This window comes from Phoca vitulina, unplaced genomic scaffold (assembly GCF_004348235.1).
Source record: "Phoca vitulina isolate PV1807 unplaced genomic scaffold, GSC_HSeal_1.0 scaffold1, whole genome shotgun sequence".
Classification (NCBI taxonomy): Eukaryota; Metazoa; Chordata; class Mammalia; order Carnivora; family Phocidae; genus Phoca; species Phoca vitulina.
In genome coordinates this window covers 6,788,049-6,808,911 of record NW_022589704.1, presented here as the reverse complement: position 1 = coordinate 6,808,911, position 20,863 = coordinate 6,788,049, and the positions used below count along the sequence as shown (strand labels likewise).

General features: G+C 49.5%; 2 protein-coding genes across 4 annotated transcripts in view; both read left to right on the top strand.

Moving 5' to 3' along the window:
* Positions 1-7,513, top strand: part of LOC116634979 (UDP-glucuronosyltransferase 1-6-like) — a 33,420-nt gene extending 25,907 nt beyond the window's left edge. For all 3 annotated transcript variants that reach the window (XM_032408783.1, XM_032408700.1, XM_032408615.1), the window contains exons 2-5: positions 3,450-3,581; positions 4,334-4,421; positions 4,710-4,929; positions 7,065-7,513. In XM_032408783.1, the coding sequence (XP_032264674.1) occupies positions 3,450-3,581; positions 4,334-4,421; positions 4,710-4,929; positions 7,065-7,362 (738 nt within the window). In that variant the 3' untranslated portion in view covers positions 7,363-7,513. The remainder of the gene's footprint in view (positions 1-3,449; positions 3,582-4,333; positions 4,422-4,709; positions 4,930-7,064) is intronic.
* A 5,327-nt stretch (positions 7,514-12,840) lies between these two features.
* The window catches only part of MROH2A (maestro heat like repeat family member 2A), a 45,500-nt gene continuing 37,477 nt past the window's right edge, over positions 12,841-20,863 (top strand). The window contains exons 1-7 of the mRNA XM_032408479.1: positions 12,841-12,928; positions 13,666-13,764; positions 14,009-14,190; positions 17,174-17,305; positions 17,531-17,693; positions 19,746-19,844; positions 20,334-20,485. Of these exons, the coding sequence (XP_032264370.1) occupies positions 12,841-12,928; positions 13,666-13,764; positions 14,009-14,190; positions 17,174-17,305; positions 17,531-17,693; positions 19,746-19,844; positions 20,334-20,485 (915 nt within the window). The remainder of the gene's footprint in view (positions 12,929-13,665; positions 13,765-14,008; positions 14,191-17,173; positions 17,306-17,530; positions 17,694-19,745; positions 19,845-20,333; positions 20,486-20,863) is intronic.

Below are 20,863 nucleotides of genomic sequence, written 5' to 3'. Positions count from 1 at the left end.
TAGAGATACAACCTTTAGCTGATAGAGTCCATATGGAAGGCACACCTGGTGTTGGGCATGTCTGGGATGCCTGGCAGATAAAAGATAGTAGGACAGTATTAAGAACAAAGCTCAAGGATTCTAAGATGTCCTTCCCCGCTCAGGGTGAGAGACCATCTTTGGGGACGTGTGGGGATTCAGAGATGATATCCATCCATACATGTTGGGTCTGAGGGAAACAGCCAAACGGAAGGTCAGTGAGAACAGAGACTTGACAATGGCGAGGAGAAGAAACACTGGTGAGCAGGGAAGCTGGCAGTCTGTCCGTGGCTCTGAATCCGTAGTGATAAAGCAACAGTTTTCCGACATGCTAAGTGCTTACCAAGCATTTTGAGAAACAGATGACATTTGGGAAGAGAAAATCTAATAAAAGCCTGGAACTCAAAATACTAAACTCTCAGCAAAAGTTAGGACCGGTGTTAAAGTCATCGACAGGGTGGGCAAGTGCTTTCGTGTCAGAGGGGGCCTCATCCTTTTTGGAAGGGGTAAGAGGTGGGGCAATGGAGGGTTATTTTCGTTAACCCGTTGCTTCACTCTTTGGCCGCTCTAGAGTCTGTGAAGTCAGGGCCAGGTTTGGGGAAGTTTTGCCAAGTAGAGTGTGGACCTCACCATTGTTGAATTCCAGAAGAGCTGGCCCAGAAGAGGTGTTGGCCGCGATAACACAATCTCTGCAGTTTGCCCTTCTGTGATCTGTCGATGAACCTCTGTGACATTTAAATTTTAGTCTTGCTATGTACCTTTGGGTGTTTATGGACCTGTGGGTTCCATTTTATGATAATCACACCCTGCTGGGTGCCGAGTGGGTGTGGGAGAGTGTACGAGGAGGGGAAAATCAGACGTGGCCCTTTGTAGATACGGTTAAAGTAAGAGTGGGTTTCATGAAGAAGGGAAGGTCCTAGGAAGTGAGGTGATCTGTTTACCTTCACTCAGAAAAAAAGAGCTCAAAAGGTACTTGGAGATGAGCTTTCTTTCCGAGGAAAGAAGGATGTGGTGTAATCCAGAGGAGGAAGGACTTCAGGAAAACTGTCTTTAGGATGTTTTTGTCATAGACCAGAAATGCAGCGTGGTGGTGGGGAGGATGATGCTGGCCTCCCTGACCTTTCAAATGCGCCCAATGGAGAAGGCTGGGACACACCTGCTAGGAGCCAGAGGCCTCGAAGAGAGCTGGTGGGGGTGGACCAGGCTGGGGCTTTATCCCTGAGGAGGGCTGGGCAGTGTTCGGGCTTTATTGGTCATGCTCTGAACCAAACCTGAAAGAAGTCTCTTAAAATCACATGTGCTGAGCCCTGTGGGAAATGCTTTCCATGTCACACCCAGGGTGGCCAGTGTTCTGGTTTGAACAGAACTGAAAGACCCATATCTCAGGAAATCCCTCAGTTCTGGGCAAACCCCAGCACATCATACAGTCTCATTAATGTCCTTGGCATTCTTGGGAAACTTAAAATAATTTGGAAGACTCTAGGGGAGTTCATTAGATCATGAAAAGCTTACAGTTGGGGGAAAATTGCCACACTCATACATACTCTATTTCCTCTACATGGAATTGCCAGTCTGTGTGTGTGCGTGCCCCCACATGCGTGTGCATGCAGCTGTGTGCATGTGTGTATGCCCAAGTGCGTGTGTATGTTTTCTGAAGACCACAGTACACTGGAGTTGGCTTTGAAGGTTGGGGCCAGATCAGGCTAGGCTGAGATTATTGCTGAGGGTTGAGTCTGGGGGCTTCCTTCCCCCTAATGTTGCTGTTCTTCTGATTGGATCATCTTTTTCTTGCTTCCTCTCAGAGCTTTTGTCTGACATTCGTCTCTAAATTGGTCTATTCCTTGTTACTTTAGGGGTGGAGGCTTGATAGGTCATAATCTGTGATCTGTACTTACTAGTGGGGTCCCAGCCATCACTGTCTCTCACCCTTATACATGCAGACACTTCTGAAGATCCCATCCCCCTGCTTCATCCAAGGGAACCATGGATTGTCCATTTTCTAGTAGTTGTAAGTTTCATTATTGACTAGAAAACCACTCACAGTTCATTTCTTATTCCTTGGGTCATCTGGCTCAGAAGTTTCTTCAGAAACAAGTCCCATTGCTTTGTCTTGAGTTTTGTCCTTACGTAGCCAAGACTGTAATGCCCAATGGTGGTCTTGGTTGGAGGAGTTGGAGCAGCCTTATAGTTGCAGTCTCTTCCTTGGATGATGGTGATGGATATATTGCTAGAAGGGATCAGCTTCTGGAGTGGGACAGGAACACTCTGCGGAGGTCATGTGCTGGGTGGGTTGAGACTCACTGCTTGTTTATCCTTCCCATTGGTGGCTGGTACTCAGGGTTTGCTCACATGCCCTTGACCCTCTCTGAACTTTGCAGAAGGGGCTCAGATCCTGGTGCACCCTTGGCAAGGTTTTCTGTCCCATTTTGTATCTCTCATACCTAGAGAGAAATATTTTGCTTTTTACAGTACATTATGAAGCCAGCAAACAAAGATTCAGATATCTTTCTGTATGTTCTTGCTAAGGCAGGAAAATTGACTTAGACTCTTCAGAAAGCTATTCTCCAGGAAAGGTGGGAAATTGCCTGGTTGACTGGTTAAGTTTCAGCACTGAGTTGACATGAATATGATCCCTAATCACCCCAGTGTATTGGCTGCCATATGGAAGACTCTACTGTAGGCTATGGGGAAGCAAGAATTGTTACAGGCTGTCTTGGCTATTTGAGGTTTTTTCTTAACCATGAGCCTCATCTTCAACACTATTTGCAGCTTTCTGCTTTGGCTCCATTCATTCTTTCAAGATAAAAGGAATATTCCAGAAGCCTTGGAAAATAATACACATCTTTACTGTAGATTTTCATGAAGGGGCGGTGCAGGAGTTTTAGAGTCTGCAGAAAGCTTTCTGAAATCCTCCTTGGACAGCTTTCCTCTCTCCCAAGGTCTCCCTTCACTGATCTGCTAAATGGCTCTCTCCCTTCTCTGTAATGCTCATTCACCTTTCCCTCCTCCTTCGTACTGCCTTCTGCTCTCTCCTTTAGTTCCCTTCCTGAAAGCCTGTTTTCTCCCAAGACCCTCCCAGCTGCTTGAAGCCCCTGGGAAGTGGATCTGGTCTTATCTCTGATTGCTTTTCTTTTGGGAAATTAGCATACTACCTGGATTCCGCATCTCAAAGAAGAAGAGAAGAACCCAGGAGACAACCTAATATGCAAGAAGCCTTCCTCCTTTGGAAGGGAGTAAGGGGAGTGGGGGGGGGGGGAAGGCTGTAACGTGCACTAATATTTTGTATCTCTAACACACACACACACACACACACACACACACACACCCCTTTAATCACATTCTTAAGATGAAGACATCTGATTCATAGCTGAATGTATGCAGTTCCCGAAGGTGAGAAAAAAATTAACTGGAAATTTCTCTTACGGTTCTAGGAATTTGAAGCCTATGTTAATGCTTCCGGAGAACATGGGATTGTGGTCTTCTCTTTGGGCTCCATGGTCTCAGAGATTCCCGAGAAGAAAGCTATGGAAATTGCTGATGCTTTGGGCAAAATACCTCAGACAGTAAGAAGATTCCATACAATTCTATCTTCCCAAGAGTTGGAACCCCAGACTTCTAGTATCGATGTTAATCCTATTAGTTGGACTTTTGGTTTGGGTTTCCCTGCAACTTCTCAATTATTAATCCAAAGTTCTTTTTGCCATGTCACTCTCAACTGCTCTGTTAAGCCATGGTGTACATGACTTGGAGGTCTTGTTTTCTCTAAGAAACTCAAAAGTGTACTAAGGAAAATTTATTTTATTTTATTAACTAATTTATTTGTAAAGATTTTATTTTTTTAAGTAATCTCTATATCCAACCTGGGGCTCGAACTCACAACCCCGAGATCAAGAGTTGCATGCTCCACTGATTAAGCCAGCCAGGGGTCCCAAGGAGAATTTATTTTAAAGATAAAGTAAACAGGATAATGTACGGGATGGTGTTTCTTCATATTATGTAGGAGTATTTCCACAAAAAGCCTGCTGGTCAGGACACTGGATTCATTTCTTATATTTCTGCTTCTATAATTCTACATCCACTCACTTTATTAAGTAAACTTCCCTTTGAAGTGCAGAAAAGTGCAAAAGTCGTAACTGTACAACTTGATGAATTTGCACAAGTACACAGAATGTTACCAGTCCCCAAAGCCTTCCCAGTCCCGACACCTCCCACCCTTGCCAAGGTTATGTTCATTCAGAGGACTCCACATTGTAGCTACTATGGCAGATGTTTTTGAATCATTGTGTTCCTTAAACTCTGTTCTTGTCTCTGCAAGGTCCTGTGGCGGTATACCAGCACTCCCCCACCAAATCTCGCGAAGAATACAATACTTGTCAAGTGGTTGCCCCAGAATGATCTGCTTGGTATGTGGGCAGGATTTGGTGTGTTGGTCAAACCCAAGTGAAATTAAGGAAGTGGCTCGTGCCAGGCTGTTCTAAAGGATTGTTTAGCTGGAAAGTATTATGGCCAAAGTGTTCCACATTGCTTTTTATCTGGTGGGGCATCTCAACCCACATTTTCCTCTGCAGACTTCTGCAGGAGCCACATGTGGATGGCACTGAGTCCTCAGAGCGCTTTCAGAACCTAGACGGTGTCAGACTGTGAAACTCGGTGACTTGACTGCTGGCGTCCCTCTCTGCTTTGCTTCTCAGGTCACCCGAAGACTCGGGCCTTTATCACACATTCTGGCTCCCATGGCGTATATGAGGGAATTTGCAACGGCGTTCCAATGGTGATGCTGCCCTTGTTTGGTGATCAGATGGACAATGCGAAGCGCATGGAGACCCGGGGGGCTGGAGTGACCTTGAACGTCCTGGAAATGACTTCTGAAGATTTAGCAAATGCCATAAAAACTGTCATCAATGACAAAAGGTAAGAGAGAAGGTACAGAGGAATACTGCCTGTATTTTGGCCATCTCATTCACAACAAATACTCAAATGTGCAAAGAAATGAATAAAAACCCAATTTATAAGTAAGATGATTTGGGGATTATTATTATTCATTTTATAAAAGGATGCTTTAATTCCTATGGAACTTACCATCAAAATGATTTTAAATATTATTTCCCTCAGTAGGATTAAAACTTCAATTAATTAAAAAATATAGTCACCAAGTAGACATCTGATCTGTAAGTTCCTGCAAAGAGAGAAATATTCCATTACAAGAAGCATAGTGTCCATAAGATAAAAATAAGCCAGGAGCTTAGAAGTACAGCTCTCTCTAGCACTGAAGCAAATGAGAAATTTTGTTCATGGGGATTTATAAGTGGGATCGGGTCATGTGATAGCACAGACAAAGGCTTATAATAAAAGCAAAGATCAGTCTGTTCAAATGTGGCTCTGAAAACAATTCAAGAGGCAAAAGCCATCAGATCAAATGATCTGTGCATGAAATTGATCGTTTTGCTGTCAAGTTCCCTAGTAACAGACTGGCCAAAACCTTATGGGAAGAAGTGATGGCCAGGGGTGGCCTTCGTCCAATCATTGATGTGTGCGTGTGTGCACGCGTGTGTGTGCGTGTGTGGGAGCCTGTGCACACGTGTGTGTCTAAGAGAGTGTCGGGAGTCTTGACCCATAGTTGCTTCATTTTGAAAGAGACGTCAATCAGAGGGACAGGTGTGAAAAGACTGGAGTGTGTTCAGATGGGAAGAGACATGCCACAGGGTGGCACGGTAAGCCTGGGCAAGGAAAAATGGAGAAATGGGGCGCTCATGTGTGTGGTGCCAATGGATGAGAAAGAAAAGTCCACACAACCCTGGGGTAAATGCCCAGCGCACCCAGAGCAGCGGGTGACATCCCTCCATCCTGATGGGCCTCTTCTGATGGCCCAGCTTGCCGGCATCAGGTCGTGCTGCCCCCACGTCGAATGCACTGAAACCCCGACTTTTCTCCACGCGCTGACAAAAAAACTCATTCCTGAGGTTCGCATTAGTAGTACAATTTTGATCTTCTGTTGAGTGGTACAGACAACTACCTGGAACCTACAAATGACTTGGTAGAAGTTCTCTTATCTTTAAAAAAAACCTTCATCAATCAGCTTAAGTTACCAGCAAACTTCATCTATTTGCTCGGGAGTCATCTCTGCCTAATCGTGAACCTCCATGTTCCCAACATGCCAAGCTGGGACATAAAATAAAGACAAATGGAAAAATTTTGAACATTCAGATGATGCACCCAGGCCATAACAGGTGCTCAGTAAATGGTGGATGAGTGAATGAAAGTTCTAGAAAATCTGTTTTGTTTAAGAGAAGATTTATATAAAAGGAAGATGTTTAACAAGACTTATGGCCAAATATTATTATCACAGTATAATAATGTATCCAGATATAATGACAGGCCTGTTTAAAGATAGCAGTTATCATGACTGCTCTTGAATAAGATTGAATAAGAGTGTCTTACTCTGGTCTTTCTTCTCCTTTTCCTTTTTTTCCTCCTCCTCCTCCTCTTTCTTCTTCTAGTGCATCCATAGTAAGGGTCAAGTCATCTAACCCAGTTTGGATTTGGAGGTTCCGATTCAGCTATCCACACTGTCCAAAGCCAACAAAAATCTGTTTGTTGAACAGGCTGCGTAGACACAGTCTCGTCCTAACGTTGTCACCACCTTGCAGATGGCACTTATAAATCGCTTTTGCTTTGACGAGATGTGATTGTTTAAAACCATGAAAGGAAAACTGCTCATAATTTCTGGCACACCCTTTTCTTTTATTTCTTTCTCTTACTGTAAAAGTATCTAATTTCCTACAAAAATACCAAGAAAAAGAAAAGAAGAAAATAGGAAGTAAGGTTCAAATAATTTAATATTATAATTTTGGCTTCCGGTTTTCTTTCTACATTTTTTTTTTTTTAAATTTCAGAGATAAAGACCATTGTGTGTGTGTGTTTTCTGTCTATAATGGAAACACATTTCCTCTGCCAAGTTTAGCAACTTCCCAACCACAGCAAGCCTAAAGGGAGGATGGTTCACTGAGGCCAATGTTCCAGACACTCATAACTGTCTCTGTGTTTAGCTATAAGGAGAACATCATGCACCTCTCCAGGCTACACAAGGACCGCCCCATCGAGCCCCTGGACCTGGCTGTGTTCTGGGTGGAGTTCGTGATGAGGCACAAGGGGGCTCCACACCTGCGCTCTGCAGCCCACGATCTCACCTGGTACCAGTACCACTCTCTGGACGTGATCGGCTTCCTCCTGGCCATTGTGCTGGGGGTTGTCTTCATCACTTATAAATGTGGCACCTTGGCCTACCGGAGGTGCTTTGGGAAGAAAGGACGAGTTAAGAAATCTCACAAATCCAAGACACACTGAGAAGTAGGTGGGAAATGAGATGACCCAAAGGTGCAACCAGAGGCAACGTTAAATTCATGTTCTGCTTATTAAAGAAATACTTAGCCCTGAATGAGATACCCCTGAGTGTTTTTTTAAAAAATAAAAACAATCTAATTGCTAGTGATAGCTACAGGTCGAGACACGTGAATGGTTTCTGCCCCCTCTAGTATCTTTAATCTGGACTACCCTTGTCATCTTTAAAATGACTTGCCAAAAGGGTCGGACAGGTCCCTCCTGCACTTTGCATTACTTTTCTTACTTAGAAGTGAGGCCTATCTGGGGGGCACAGGTTTCAGAGGTCCTCCCCGCCTCCACCCCGCAACCCGGGAGGACAGTTCTAACATCATCGTCTGGCTTCTGTAGACTGTTGTGATCAATTCCTTCACCAGGACGGCAGGTCTTAACTTATGCTCGTGCTTCACAAATGTCACTTTGTGTATTTAAAGAAGGAGACGTTTGTTTATTCCCAGGGCACAGTGCTTTGTACTTGAAATAAATGAATGACTTAGGATCTTTTGAGAATTGTGTGTGATTTCTGTCTTTAGGGAAAAGAATGGTGTATAAAATCGATGAGTGATGTGTTCAAGAGGATAATCATGGCTTGTGGCAAATGGATCTCATTTGAGAAAAGCCCAAAGTAGAGTGTCTCACAAGTGTATTTTCTCTGATGTTTCCCACAAGTGAAAACATTAATAAATTCATATAAATTATATTTCTTAGGTGTTCTTCTCTTCATTGTTGTAGCATTTCTTGGTTAACCACATGTGCTGATTACAAAAATGATACATGATTACGACAGAAATTAGAAAAATACAGAGGTGCACACATACACACACAAGAAAATAAAAATCTGGTAATCGTGTTCCCCAGAAATAACCACAGTTACTATTTTGGCAAATGCATATCCTTATAAAATACTGCAGCTACACCAAATGTATCTAGCACTTTCTAACACACTTTTCCACTTCACCCTACCAGGAATGCCCTCCCCACACTTTTCTATAACATTTAATTCATTTTTAGTGGCCAAGAAGTAATTATTGCTTGGATGTGGCAGGATTGATTTAACCAAGACTTCTGGGTGGATTCACTTTTATTTTCTTCCATAAAAGAGCCCTCCTTGAATAGCCCAGTGGCTAGGTCTTTGCACATCTTTGTGACTGTCTCCATCAACTCGCTGGTTGTCTAAGCCTGGGTTCCCTTGAGGCAAAGGATTCCAGGGCAAGTAGCTTATTTGGTAAGTGAAGGAAGCCCTGACATGGGAGTGGGGAGTGGGACGGGGAGTGAGGGCCTCCAAGAAGCTGCTCTCCTGTGGGCGGCTGGAGCTGAATCCCTCTGTTGACGCTGGGGGCCAGCGTAAGATGCCAGACTTATCCCACCTTAGCGAGACGCCAAGTCCTGGGCTCTCTGAGCACCCGCCCTGTCCATGACCGGCTGCTCCCAGGTCCTGTTAATTTCCCTTCGCCTCCAGTAGGCCACGAGGGCAGGCAAGGGGACCCTAAAGGCCAGAAAGAGCCCCCGGGAGAGAAACTGAGGTGTGGTGTTGGAGGCGGGCCGTTGGGCACTAACACAGAAGGACGCAGGGATCTGGGTCGGGCACCACAGCATTGCAACCCTGAGCAGATGGCTTGAGTTATTCCCAAACTGCACGCAGAGAGGTGCTATCCATGTGTGGGAGAGCCATTTCCTGCACCCTCTTTGGTGTAAAGTAATATCTTGAAGGAAATTATCAGTTGGTAGATAAATAGTGGGATCTTGTTTTAAATTTTTTTAAAAGATTTATTTATTTTAGAGAGAGAGAGGGAGGAAGAGGGTGAGCTGAAGGAGGGGCAGAGAGAGAGGGAGAGAGAGAATTTCAAACAGACTCCCCACTGAGCACAGAGCACAGAGCCCAACACAAGGCTCGATCTCACAACCCTGAGATCATGACCTGAGCCGAAACCAAGAGTCAGAAGCTTAATGGACTGAGCCACCCAGGCACCCTGCTGGGGTCTTGTTTTAAATGTGTTTTTATTACTATTATTACTTCAAAGTTTGTTGTTGTTGTTGTTGTTTTTAAAGCTTCTGAGCCATTTGTGTTTCTTTTTTGGAGAATATCCTTCCCTGTCTTCCTATGGGGTGTATTACCCTGAGGATTTGTTCAGAGAGTTTACTGCATTAATGAGACTATCCTTCTGACCTGTACTGTATTTTCTCCCCTTGTTCTGTGCCTTTAGTTTTGCTCACACTTTTGCATGTTTGTGTGTTACAAGTAAAGGTTTTAAATGTGTAGGCTTCAAACTGGAGCTGGGGCCACATGGATAGCTAGTTTCTCCTGACCCCAGCCCCATATATTCCTTCCCTTGGCTGCTTTTGGAAGCTGTTCACGCTAGACCCCTCCCCACATCTTCGAGCCTTGCAGGGCCTCATGGACTATGTCCACCGTCCTTTAAGGCCCTTCTTGGTCCGTCCAGGGACCAGCTCCTGGGCTTACTGCCTGCCCCTGGTTCCCTGCCACCCCCACCTCTCCGGACCTGAGCTGCTCTGGCCTCCACCAGCTGGTGCTCCTTCACACTTTTATTTCTCTGGCCCCTATGTCCTCTTGTTGGGATATCCTAAGCAAAAAAGGGGCCTTTTTGTAAGGAGGCAGACTTCGTAAGGATGTGGGGCTCATGGCCGGGCCTCAGTGGTGCCAAGCGGAGCCTCTCTTGCCTGGCCTGGTCCCTGCACACTCTAGGGGCTGGCCCTACTCTTCCTTCTCCTCTTGGCCTTGTCTGCTCCTCAGTCCCCAAGATCCCACAGGACCAAGGAAGACTGACCAGATTCTCTCTTACCCAAAGGGGAAGAATCTGATTGGTCCAGATCAGGTGTCCACTCCCGGTCATCCAATCAGGAATGTTGAGGGAGGGATTGCACAGGGAAAACATGGCCACGGGGAGCCATAACTGACCCCCAGGGTCAGGGAAGAGGGAGCCCAGTGAGCTGGGGAGATATTCCCAAATGTGTCCACTCCATACGTACGTTGTGCCCATTTTTTCTACTTCCTCCCTTGGCGCTTTCATGCATTTAAACCCACAGGTTTCTACAATTCAGTTTTTTCTTATTTTCAAGGTAGTTCCTGTAGAAGGTGGGAAGCTCAGTTGAGTGACAGCACGTAAGAGTGACTGATTTCGTGAATGGACTGTATGGGAGTCAAATATTATTGTCCTAATCTGAAGAAAAAAACACCCTGGAAAGTATTTTTATTTCAGAAAACCAAGCAGAACCCACTTCTTTCTCCCTGATCTCATCGTCTCAGTATCTTCTCTGGATAGTGTGTTTCACTTTTTGCCATGGCTAACACACTCATTATGTATTCAACCAAAAAATGGCCCCATACTCCACCCGTCCTGATCGCCGTTGCGATGCGGCTTAGCAGCTCTTCCCATCGAGAGGCGGGATCCATTTCCTGGATCTGCCTCGAGACCTGGCTGGCCTGGGACCTGTGTTTGGCTAGTAGCATGTGGTAGAGGGGCGGGTGCCGTGTTACTGCTCAGTCTCGTGGAAGCCCACCGATCTGTGAGAACAGCCTGGGCTAGCCCTGCTGTGGGACAGACATGTGTCCCAATCACCCTAGGCACTTCAACCAATAGCTAGCCAACTGCCAGACCTGCCAAGCTGTGGGAGGCTGTCCTAGACCAGCCAGCCCTCGCCCAGCCCACCAGCTGACTGCAGATGGAAGAGTGACTCCATGGCTGGATATGGCCCAGATCAACAGAACCACCCAGCTGACCCGTAGATTTATGAACAATAATAAATGGTTGTTTTCAGTTGTTAAGCTCTGAGGTGGTTTGCTACACAGCAATAGCTAAGGGATGTGTTCAGTCCTAGCTCTCCCTCCACAATCTTTCATGTGTCGCGTCTTTAGACTGTCAGAGGACACGGGTGTCCTACCCCCTCTGTATCCGGGGCTACCCGGAGAGCCGTGTCAGCGGCAAACAGGCAGGCAGGTAGCGTCTGCCCAACGGGATGGCACCCATGTCACTTGAGTGATCCCTGAGGGAGAAGAGCAGGCCCAGAGGAGAGTGGGAGGAGGTAGGGCAGAGGTGGCTAGGAAAGAGGGGCAGGGGATAACGGTCTTCTTGTGCCTGTTCCATATTGGTCAGTATGTCCCCAAAGGGCAGAGAGAGGAACCGTGCAGGACTTCATGGGGAAGAAGAGTTTGGCACTATGCTGGGGAAGCTCGTTTTCCAAGCATCTGGCTTCAATGAAGTAGAGATGGGCTAGGAAGGGTAAGGAGCACCCCGGTATCAGGGGTGTCCAAGCAGAGGCTGAGGAACTTCCCCTGGGGAGGGTGAACAAACTTTGAGTGGGAATTTTAACAAAGCAGTCTTGGACTGAGGTGGCTCTGAGTCTTGTTCTGTTGCCCTGTAATGCATAGAAAGGTTTCCAAAGGCCAATATTTCATTGCTCAGACTCTTGATCTGGCCTGTCTCACAGCTACAACTGACAGGGGAATCCTTGGGCCCCACTTTGAGCTCAGGGAAATAGGGTCCTTGCCCACTCCCCTGTCCTTGAGATGCTTTATCTTCTGAGTATTCTACCAGGGGAATCCCTTTCCCCATCCTGTAATCTGTCCAGTCCTCTTCCCAGGACCCCTCTGTGACCCACCCCACCCCAGCTGCTCTGACCACAGCTTCCCACCCTGAGGTCCTATGACCACATGTTGGAAAAGGTCACTGAGAAGACATGACTGCCAGTTGGTCTGTGAGCTGGGCCTGGGAAATTGGAGGCTCCCCATCCCCTCTCCTGTCCTTGGAATGAGGGTTCTGCTTGCCTTCCCACTACCAGAGGCTGGTCCAAGGACACGGCCTTGAGGTGCTGATATGGTGTTGAGGTCATCTGGATGGTATACATGACTGAACCCAGTTAAGGCCTCTGTATAAACTTTTAAGATGAGGTTGGCAGGTGCAGGGATCCATTGGTCTGGCTGCTGCTCAGGATGATCATCGTATGTAAGTTCTCTTGCTTATTAAAGCTGCCACCTACCAACCCGCAGTGGCCTTCCTTGGGTCTCTCCCTGCCCTCTAAGTACAAGGGGCCAGCTTCAGGTTTCACCCAGGAAGCCCCCGTGGAGCTTGCAAACCAACAGTGCATCCCCAGGGGACTTGGTAGTGACTCGCCCCCACTGTCCCCATGCCCCTTTCCCAAACAGGCCACCGTACTTCACCACACATGTGGGTAACAGAAATGTTTAGTGACAACATAATGTGAGGTTTTAATCACAGGGCCCTGTGCACTCCTCAAAGCCCTCACTTGATAAAGACTCAGGAAGGCAGTTAGATCTCAAAGTTCCAAGGGTCCGCGACCTAACGGTGATGATTCTAATGAAACCCTCCCACCCGGCCAGGGGACCCATTCCTCACCTGCATTACGACTGAGAAGCCAACTGTCCCACTTCTTCAACAACCCCTCCTGCTATTGTCCACATTACCGTTGATGTGTATTAGGCAAAGAACGGGGCTTTTTCTTGTGGTATATTTTTGTTCCATCCAGGAGAGGACTCCGAGGAAAGGTCAGTATTTAGGTCCCAGAGTAGCTCTTTAAAGGATTCCCAGGAGGGAAGGAGCACAGGACAGATCTGGGAGTGTTCAGCCCTCCATTCTGACATCTGTGTTGTTTGCCGAACCTTAAGAAGCTGCTGATGTTGCAAAGCCCCTTGAGAGGAGCAATGAGGGCAGCTGAGGTGGATTTCTTGTTAATCATTAGTTTTCAGTATCAAGAGCAGAGAGAGGAAGGGCCCTTCTTAACGAAGTGTATTAGTTAGCTACTGCTGTGTAACAAATGAATTGACTTCATGCCTTAAAACAGCACCCATCTATTATCACACAGTTTCTGTGGGTCAGGATTCTGGGTGCAGAGCGTCTCACAGGCTGCATTCAAGGTGTTAATGGGGCCGCGTCCTTCCTGGAGCTCGGTTCTCTTCCAAGCTTATGTGGTTGTTGGCAGAATCCAGTTCCTTGTGGTTGTAGGACTGGGGCCCTCATTTTCTTGCCACATGGCCCCTTCCACAGCAGTTTGTGTCATTCGGTTTCCATTTCAATGCTAGCGTGAGAATCCCTCTCCAGTCTTGTATGAGATCGTGTGACCATGGGAGAGGCTTCCCATCACCTATGCCACGGTCCACTGCTTAGAACGTGGGTCTAACCAAGTCACGGTTCTGCCCACACTCAAGGGGAGAGGGTCATACAGGGCGTGACTCACTGGGGGTCATCTTAGGGTGTGTTGACACACCAACTATTTTACAAATTTTGTCTCCCTTAGAGGAGGTTGAGGAAGAGATGACAGAAGCAGCCGCAGACTCAAGTGAGGACCCGTCAGAGGAAATGGAGGACCTGGAACCTCTGGAACCAGATAACAGAGGTAAGAAAGTCGGCCCCACCCCTGCATTCCTGCCCCCCTCCCCCGCCCCCCGTCCTGGCCACCAACTCTTTGGGGGCGGGTCTCAGCCTTGGTCTCAGTTTCTCCTTCTGCACGGTGGACAGGGAGGCCTGGCTCAATCACGGGGCAGGTGGAGCTGAAGCTGTGCCGTGTTGGGAAGGCCTGGGCACGGGAGCACCTCCCGTGACGGCCCTCTCAGCACCACACCTGTGCTACCTTGTCTCAGGTACTTTCCAACAAGTCACGAACCTCCTCAACATCATGGACAGCGGGTCAGCCAAGACGGATGCTGCCGGGGCAGGTCCTGACATGCGGAAGACGCTGGCCTCGGTGATAATCACGGAGAAGGCCACCACGGAGCCCTCGGTGGTGATGAACGCTCTCATCCGCTGCCTGCAGGTGCCGGAGGTAAGGCCTGTTCGCCCTCGGCCGCCCCTCTGAGCCCAGCCACCTGGGGCTGCTTGTGCGTCCAGCCACGGCTCAGCGCACGTTACTGACTATGACAAGCATGGGGCCAGGTGCTGGGGCACAGAGATGGGCGAGACTGTGAAGTTCTTACTCGGAGGACCAACGGGGGCCTGGGGCTTTCGTAATTTTTAAAAGCTGCCTTATTCTGACACAGTGGGCTTGGGAGCCATTGTCCTAGGGCGCGCGGACTTAGTTACAAGGTGTTGAGCAGGACTGAAGCAGGTGGACACGGGGCAGCACAGACACACCAGGGCTGGATGCAGGATCGGCTTGGCCAGTGGGGGGACTAGCTGGAGTTGGGGCTGGGGTGGAGGGTGTTGGAGGGAGTGATGGGAAGTGTAATGGAAAATCACAGTGAGCCTTGTAAGACAGGGCAGAGTTTGGATCAGAGCATCAGAATTCCCTGGAGAGCTTCTCAAAAACCCAGATGATTGAGCCCGGCCCTGAGACTTACCAATTCAGTAAGGTCTGTGGTGATGGCCCGAGAATCAGCATTTCTAACGCCTTCCCAGGTGATGCTGATGCTGCTGGTCTGGAGACCACACTTGGAGAGCTGCTGGATTTTAGACTATCCTGTAGCCTTTCGGGGTGGGAAGCACAAGAGTTCTTTGTAGGAGTTCTTGATTTTATAGAAAGATGTGTGCTGGCTGAGAGGAAGGTGGGCCAGAGTCTGGGAGCATAGGCAAAGGGTTTTTGTAACAGACTTATAAAATGTAGGTTTTCTTATTATGCTGATGTCAACCCTCAGGAGGCGAGGGCAGGCCACACCATGCAGGACCCCAGGAGCCAGCATCAGGGTTGGCCAGGAGGCAGAGGGAGCAAGGAGAAAATGTGGACAAGAGTCTATACTGTGGTCTCTGTCGGGGAGGATGGGGCAATTTGAATAATTGAGTAATAATGGGCTCTGGGCATGGGGGCTGTCCAGGTCATCTGCACCTGGCTCCCAAGTGTGAGAGTCTGATGGGGGAGGAAGTTGGGGTGCAGGCTCTGGATTGGTTGGTTTGCATTTGAAAAGCATGCTCTGGGCTGAGTTGTTTGCTCCCTGTGGTAATTGGCTCATCCTGGGAGGGGCTGTCTCCCCAGGATCAGCGAGGCCCCAAGATGTCAGGAAATATAAAAAAAAATTAAGTACAGGATTAATACCCAGGCCATAATCAGTGATAAGTGGCAATAAATAGACAACAAACAAGTAGGCATATTTTAAAAATGAACACGTTTCAAAGATTTGTTATTCATTAAATAGTGAAGGAACCGGCAACATATTAAAATCTGTTAAGATGAGCATTTTACTTATAGAGATTTATATACTATTGCCGACAAAACTCATTTACGTTGCCATGTACAGGAATAATGTTTGTTGCTATGGAGGAAACATTTGCATTGTTATCAGTTTCTTAAGACTGAGCTTCTGTCCCCATGGAGCCATAACCTAGCCTAGAGGATCACGGGAGATCAAGGACACGCTCTCCTTGAGGCCCCATAATCCGAGAGCCTCTGCAGACTGCAGACGGCACCCAGACCTCCTCGGGTGCCTGTTTTATGCTAGTTTCCAAGTCTTGGACAGTTTTTGTCTTGTGACCATAAATATTCTCCAGAGATTCCTCTTGATCACAGATAAGGCTGGTCTTGTAATTTACCTGACGGTTTACGTAGGTGCTACAAGAGTGTTAATTAAGCACACAGACCTCCCTGTGCTCTCTTTGAAAATCTAGAACATGCATTCTCAACAGGGGTGATACTGTCCTGAAGTGGGTAAAATGGGTTCTGGGTTTGGAGGGGGCATGAAGAAAACCTTACTTTTTTATGTATAAAACACGGAAATGTATATAGCCCATAAACAGATACATAATATATTGTGGTGTTAAGGTTTCATGGTGGGGGAGGGGGAAATTAGGAAAAAATGTCTAAGAAGGATCTTTAGGGAGCAATAAAAAAAAAAAAAGATTGAAGGACACTGGTCCAGGGCCAGGCAGAACTGGACAGCCGAGGCCCCACAATTTTCTTCCTTCCAGTGGTTTTCATGAGGAATCTCTGATTGGAGTTTAGAATTGCTGATTTTTTGCTCTGCCAGGACCAGGCAAACAAGGCCAAAACTCTCTGGAGCAGATTTCACTAGGAGAACATATACATTTGGGTGAATTCTTTTCTTCTTGAGGTGCCCACACTTTCCAAGGCCTCTGGGCTGTTGGGAAGTGACCGCCCTCTCACCTGAGAGCGGAGGTCACCTTCCCAGGGCTTTGCAGGCCATGGCCCACACTCATCCTTTAAGAGCGGCTCATCATACCTGATTAAGTAAGAGTTATTCTCAAATGTGGATCTGCAGGCATGGTCTGGGTTGTACCGTCTATTTGTCCAATTCTGTCCTAAACCAGGTCATTTAAAATGGTGATAAGGCTATCTAGGAATCAAAGTAGAGTAAGAGGCACTCTTCCTGGCCTCAGGTGCTCCCACACCTGGGCGAAGGGCAGGGCAGTCTGCTTTCTTGGACTTTCAGGGGGGCCAGTGCTGGAGGGCACCTCTCTCCCGGAATCCCCACGTGTTCTGAGCCCTGTCCTACAGAGGTCTCATTACAGAGGCACGGCGGATCAAATTATTGGCTATGGTTCATCCATTCAGATTCCAGCCCCTCGGAAAGGTCCAACCCTTTAATTAAAGGGTTGGTTCTCCAGGCAGCCAGCCCCCATCCTTAGAGGCTTTCCAAGTCACCTCATTAACATAACAAAGGACACTCTAAATTGCCCTCTTCACTTAGGAAATGCCAAGTTTTAGGAGGTCTGCACCAGAAAGGGGACAAAGATCAAATATACGTATCTTATAAATCACGGGTACATGGGAGGAGGGCCGATGGAGGAAGACGATCGTGGACTGTGCTGGGGGCAGGGTGGGGTCCAGGATCTTGCCACTTGCCATACTTGTTTCCCAGATTTCTACCCAGCGCAAAGTCAACATCTACAACATCCTCCAGGAGATCATCCAGCAGGAGGGGGAGCTGGAGGAGCGGGGAGTCCAGAGGCTGGTCACCATCGCCTCCAAGGAGATGAGGCAGACCCTGGAGGTAGTAGAGCCCTCCCCCCACCCCCCCCAACCCCCCACCAACCCAGGGGCTGGGCCATTGGTAGGCATGGCCTGGGATGCGCAAGGCCCTTGTCCAGTGACCTCAGGGGGCAAGAAGAGGCTGAGCCCAAGGAACACACGGGGCTGGAGCAGGTGTGGGGCAGGAGGGTTTTCGTGAAGGCTGAGCGGATGGTGGAGCCCCACGTCCCTCTCCCGTCCCCTGCAGGTGGAGGGCTACGTGAAGGCAGAGGTGGCCAGTGACACATTGGTGGCTCTGTCCCGAAACCACTTCAGCATGGTCATGTACGAGCTGCAGCACCACCTCAAGCCCCTCAACCTCACGGACGAATTTGTCATCATCACCTTGGCGAAGCTAGCCAACGGCAATGGTAGGTGCCCGCGGGTCCTCAGCCCTGTGTCCAGCCCCGCAGGTCCTCAGCCCTGTGTCCGGCCCCGCAGGCCAGCCCGGCGCCCCCTCCTGGCCTCTGCCTCTCTCTTCCTCTCTTTTCTACTTTTTAAATTTTATTTCGTTTTTATTTTAATTCTGGTTAGTTAACATACAGTCTTATATTAGTTTCAGATGTACCATATAGCGATTTAACAATTCCATACATCACCTGGTGCTCATCACGACAGGTGCATCCTTACTCCCCTTCACCAATCCCACCCACCCCTCCCTCTTTTCTTATCTTTCTCTGACATTCCTTCTTTCCCTTTCCATGTGTCTCTCTCGGCTGTTAAGATTCTCTGTGTCCCTGCCTCTCATTTCAGTATCTTCATTCCTCTGTTATTCTTTCTTCAAACCTTTCTCCCTCTCGGGCTTCCCCCCCTGCCAATTCCACAAGCAGGTGCTGAGCTCCTACTCTGTGAAAGGCTGCGGTCAGTGCTGGGCCACGCAGTGAATATGAGGTGCCGGTCCTGCCCCATAAAGGACCGTAAACAAGTCAGCAAGAGAATCGGTGATCATCATATGAGATGAGGCGTAGAAGAGAACAGCCTGGTGGCTATTTGAGATCAGGAGGAGGGAAGGGATCTCACCTCTGTGGGGCCCTCCCTGAGGTAGCAACATTTCAGCTGTCACCTGAAGGGATGAGAGGATGGTAACTGTGTGAAGAACCACATATGCATCACGTGCAAAGGCCCTGAGGCAGGAAAAGGCTTGGTTCCTCTGAAGAACTGAGGGGTTACCGTGGCTGTAGTTAGGGTGGGGGGAGATGGTGTAAAGAGGGGTTGGAGAGGCTGTCAGGGCCTGGAGGGGGGGCGTGTGGTGGAGTCTGGACTTTATTTGAGGGCCCTGGAAAGCTGTTGAGGGATTCAAAGCTACAGTTGCCTTGTGGAAGGTAGGTTCTGGGAAGACCATTCTAGCTGTTGTGTGGACGGAGAAGGGATAAGAGGTGTGTACCTGAGAGGCGCTGGTGGCTCGGGCTGGGGGGACTTTGGGGAGCGGTGGACAGAAGGGAGATATGAAGGAGACTCCAGTTGATGGGACTTGCTGATGAAATGTGTGCTGGAGGTGAAGGAATAACTGGAAGTGGCCGAGGATGACTCCCAGGCTTCAGGTTTGAGTGGCCGGCTGTATGGTGCGTGCCCTGAGTTCACATGCATGTGGGACGTCTGATGAATGGGGACAGGGAGCCAGCTGGTGTGCGGATGCAGAGCTCGAGGGCAGGTGGGGGGCCTTCCTCACAGGGTCCTCAGCATGCGGGTGGTACTCAAAGCGGCCCATGCCTTCGGAGCGGCGCAGAGAGAGGAGAGGTGAGGCCAGCACCCGCCGGGGAAGCCCAGCGCAGGGAGAGAGCTGACAGGGACTCGGGGACAGTGTGCGGCATGGAGCGTGCGAGGCCAGTGCCTCAGGAAGGGCCCAGGGGCCCGTGTGTCCCGTTTGGCATGGGGTCTGGTCACACGGGGCCGGGTGGGTGGAGAGAGACGGCAGAGAGGCAGTGGGGCCGGGAGGACTAGCCACTCTGAGGGGGCAGCTGGAGGGACCGGGCCTGGGGGGGGTGGTTCCATCCCCCCCCCAGCCCCTCCTCGTTCCCCCTCCCACCTCTCAGTTTCTCTTCTCTCTCACTTCTTCCGCTCCGTCTTACTCACTGACTGTCTCCTAGTTTCTTCCTTCATCCAAGGACATTTGTGGGACACCTAAAGAGCGGGGCATGTACCCCCGTGAGCCACACTGGGTCTCCCCTCCCCAACTTGCGGCTCTGCCCACTCTTCCCTGCGGCTGTCTCTGCTTCCTCCTCCTCCTCCTGTCTCCTTGTCCCTGGCTCCTTCCCCCTCCACTTGTTTCTAGCGCCTTTCTTTCCCATCGCGCAGATGTCCATGCTGTTTCCTGCGGCCCTGGCCACGCGCTCTGCCCGGTGGGGGCTGGAGGCGGCAGGCGGCGGGCTGTCCTCTCGCCTCGTCCCCGCTGACTCCCTGCCCCCTCTCGCCCCACTGCACAGTGTTTGAGTTCATGCCATACATGGGCATCACGCTGGCCACCATATTCACGATGCTGAGACTCGCCACGGAAGCCAAGATGCGCCAGGTGATCTGCAGCGGTACGTGTCCGGCCCGGTCACGGGAGGAGGGACTGCGGCAAACAGGTGGAGGGGTTCATTGAACAGGAGGTGGGCTGTTCATTTCTTCCCAAACATTGGCCGAATCGCCTGCGTTGCGTGGCCTCCGATTGGCTCTCGGGGAGGGGGCGGGGCACGGGTGGCTGCATGGCGGCACGTGCTTTCGGGAGAACGCGGCTTAGCGGGAGCAAGTCGTCACTGTGACTCAGTTTAGCTGGCTCTGTTTCAAGCATTTCAGGAGGAGGCCGGGGAAGGACGGCGGGATTCACAGGAGAGGGACCAGGGAAAATGGCTCTATGGTGGGCCTGCCCAAGTCAGGCCGAAGACAGGGTTTTCCCGGCTGGCTGAGGCCATCGGGGTCACCTGCTGGTTCCAGAAGTGTGCGAGTGCGCTCTCCTGGAGGAGGTGGCCCGGGGGGACCCGGTCCCCCTCCTGCCCCTCTGGGCTCACTGCTTCCCCCCCACTCGGCAGCCATGGAGACCTTCTGTGAGACAGTGCAGTTTTACCTGAAGCATCTCGAGGACAGCGTGTACCCTGTGATGACCGAGGATCAGTTTGCCATGAAGTTGTTCCCCATGTACCGCTATTTTGTGACCGTGTGGCTGAGGAACAACAACCCTGAGGTGAGAAGCACCTTTCTCGGGTGGGGGGGAGGGTCCCGTGGTTCCCCCAGGTCATGGCTCCCCAGCTGATGTGGCTAGGAGGGCTGAGAGACCACTGGGTCCAGCCTCATTCCCGGAACCCGGGAGAGAGACAGTGACCTGATAAACAGAGTTGCTGAACTGCGTGGGCCCTGGATCCTTAGGAGGCCGGCTTGAGAAAGGCCCTGGGATTGCTGGATGAGGGTCCCCGTTACAGCGCCTTTTACCTAGGGGAGCTATTTCCACATCAACTCTGTGCTATGGGACTGTTTTACAGATGAGGAAACTGAGGCACTCAGAGAGGTTCTCCTAAGTGACAGAGCTGGGACTTGCAGGGGCAGTCCGGCCTCATTGCCTGCC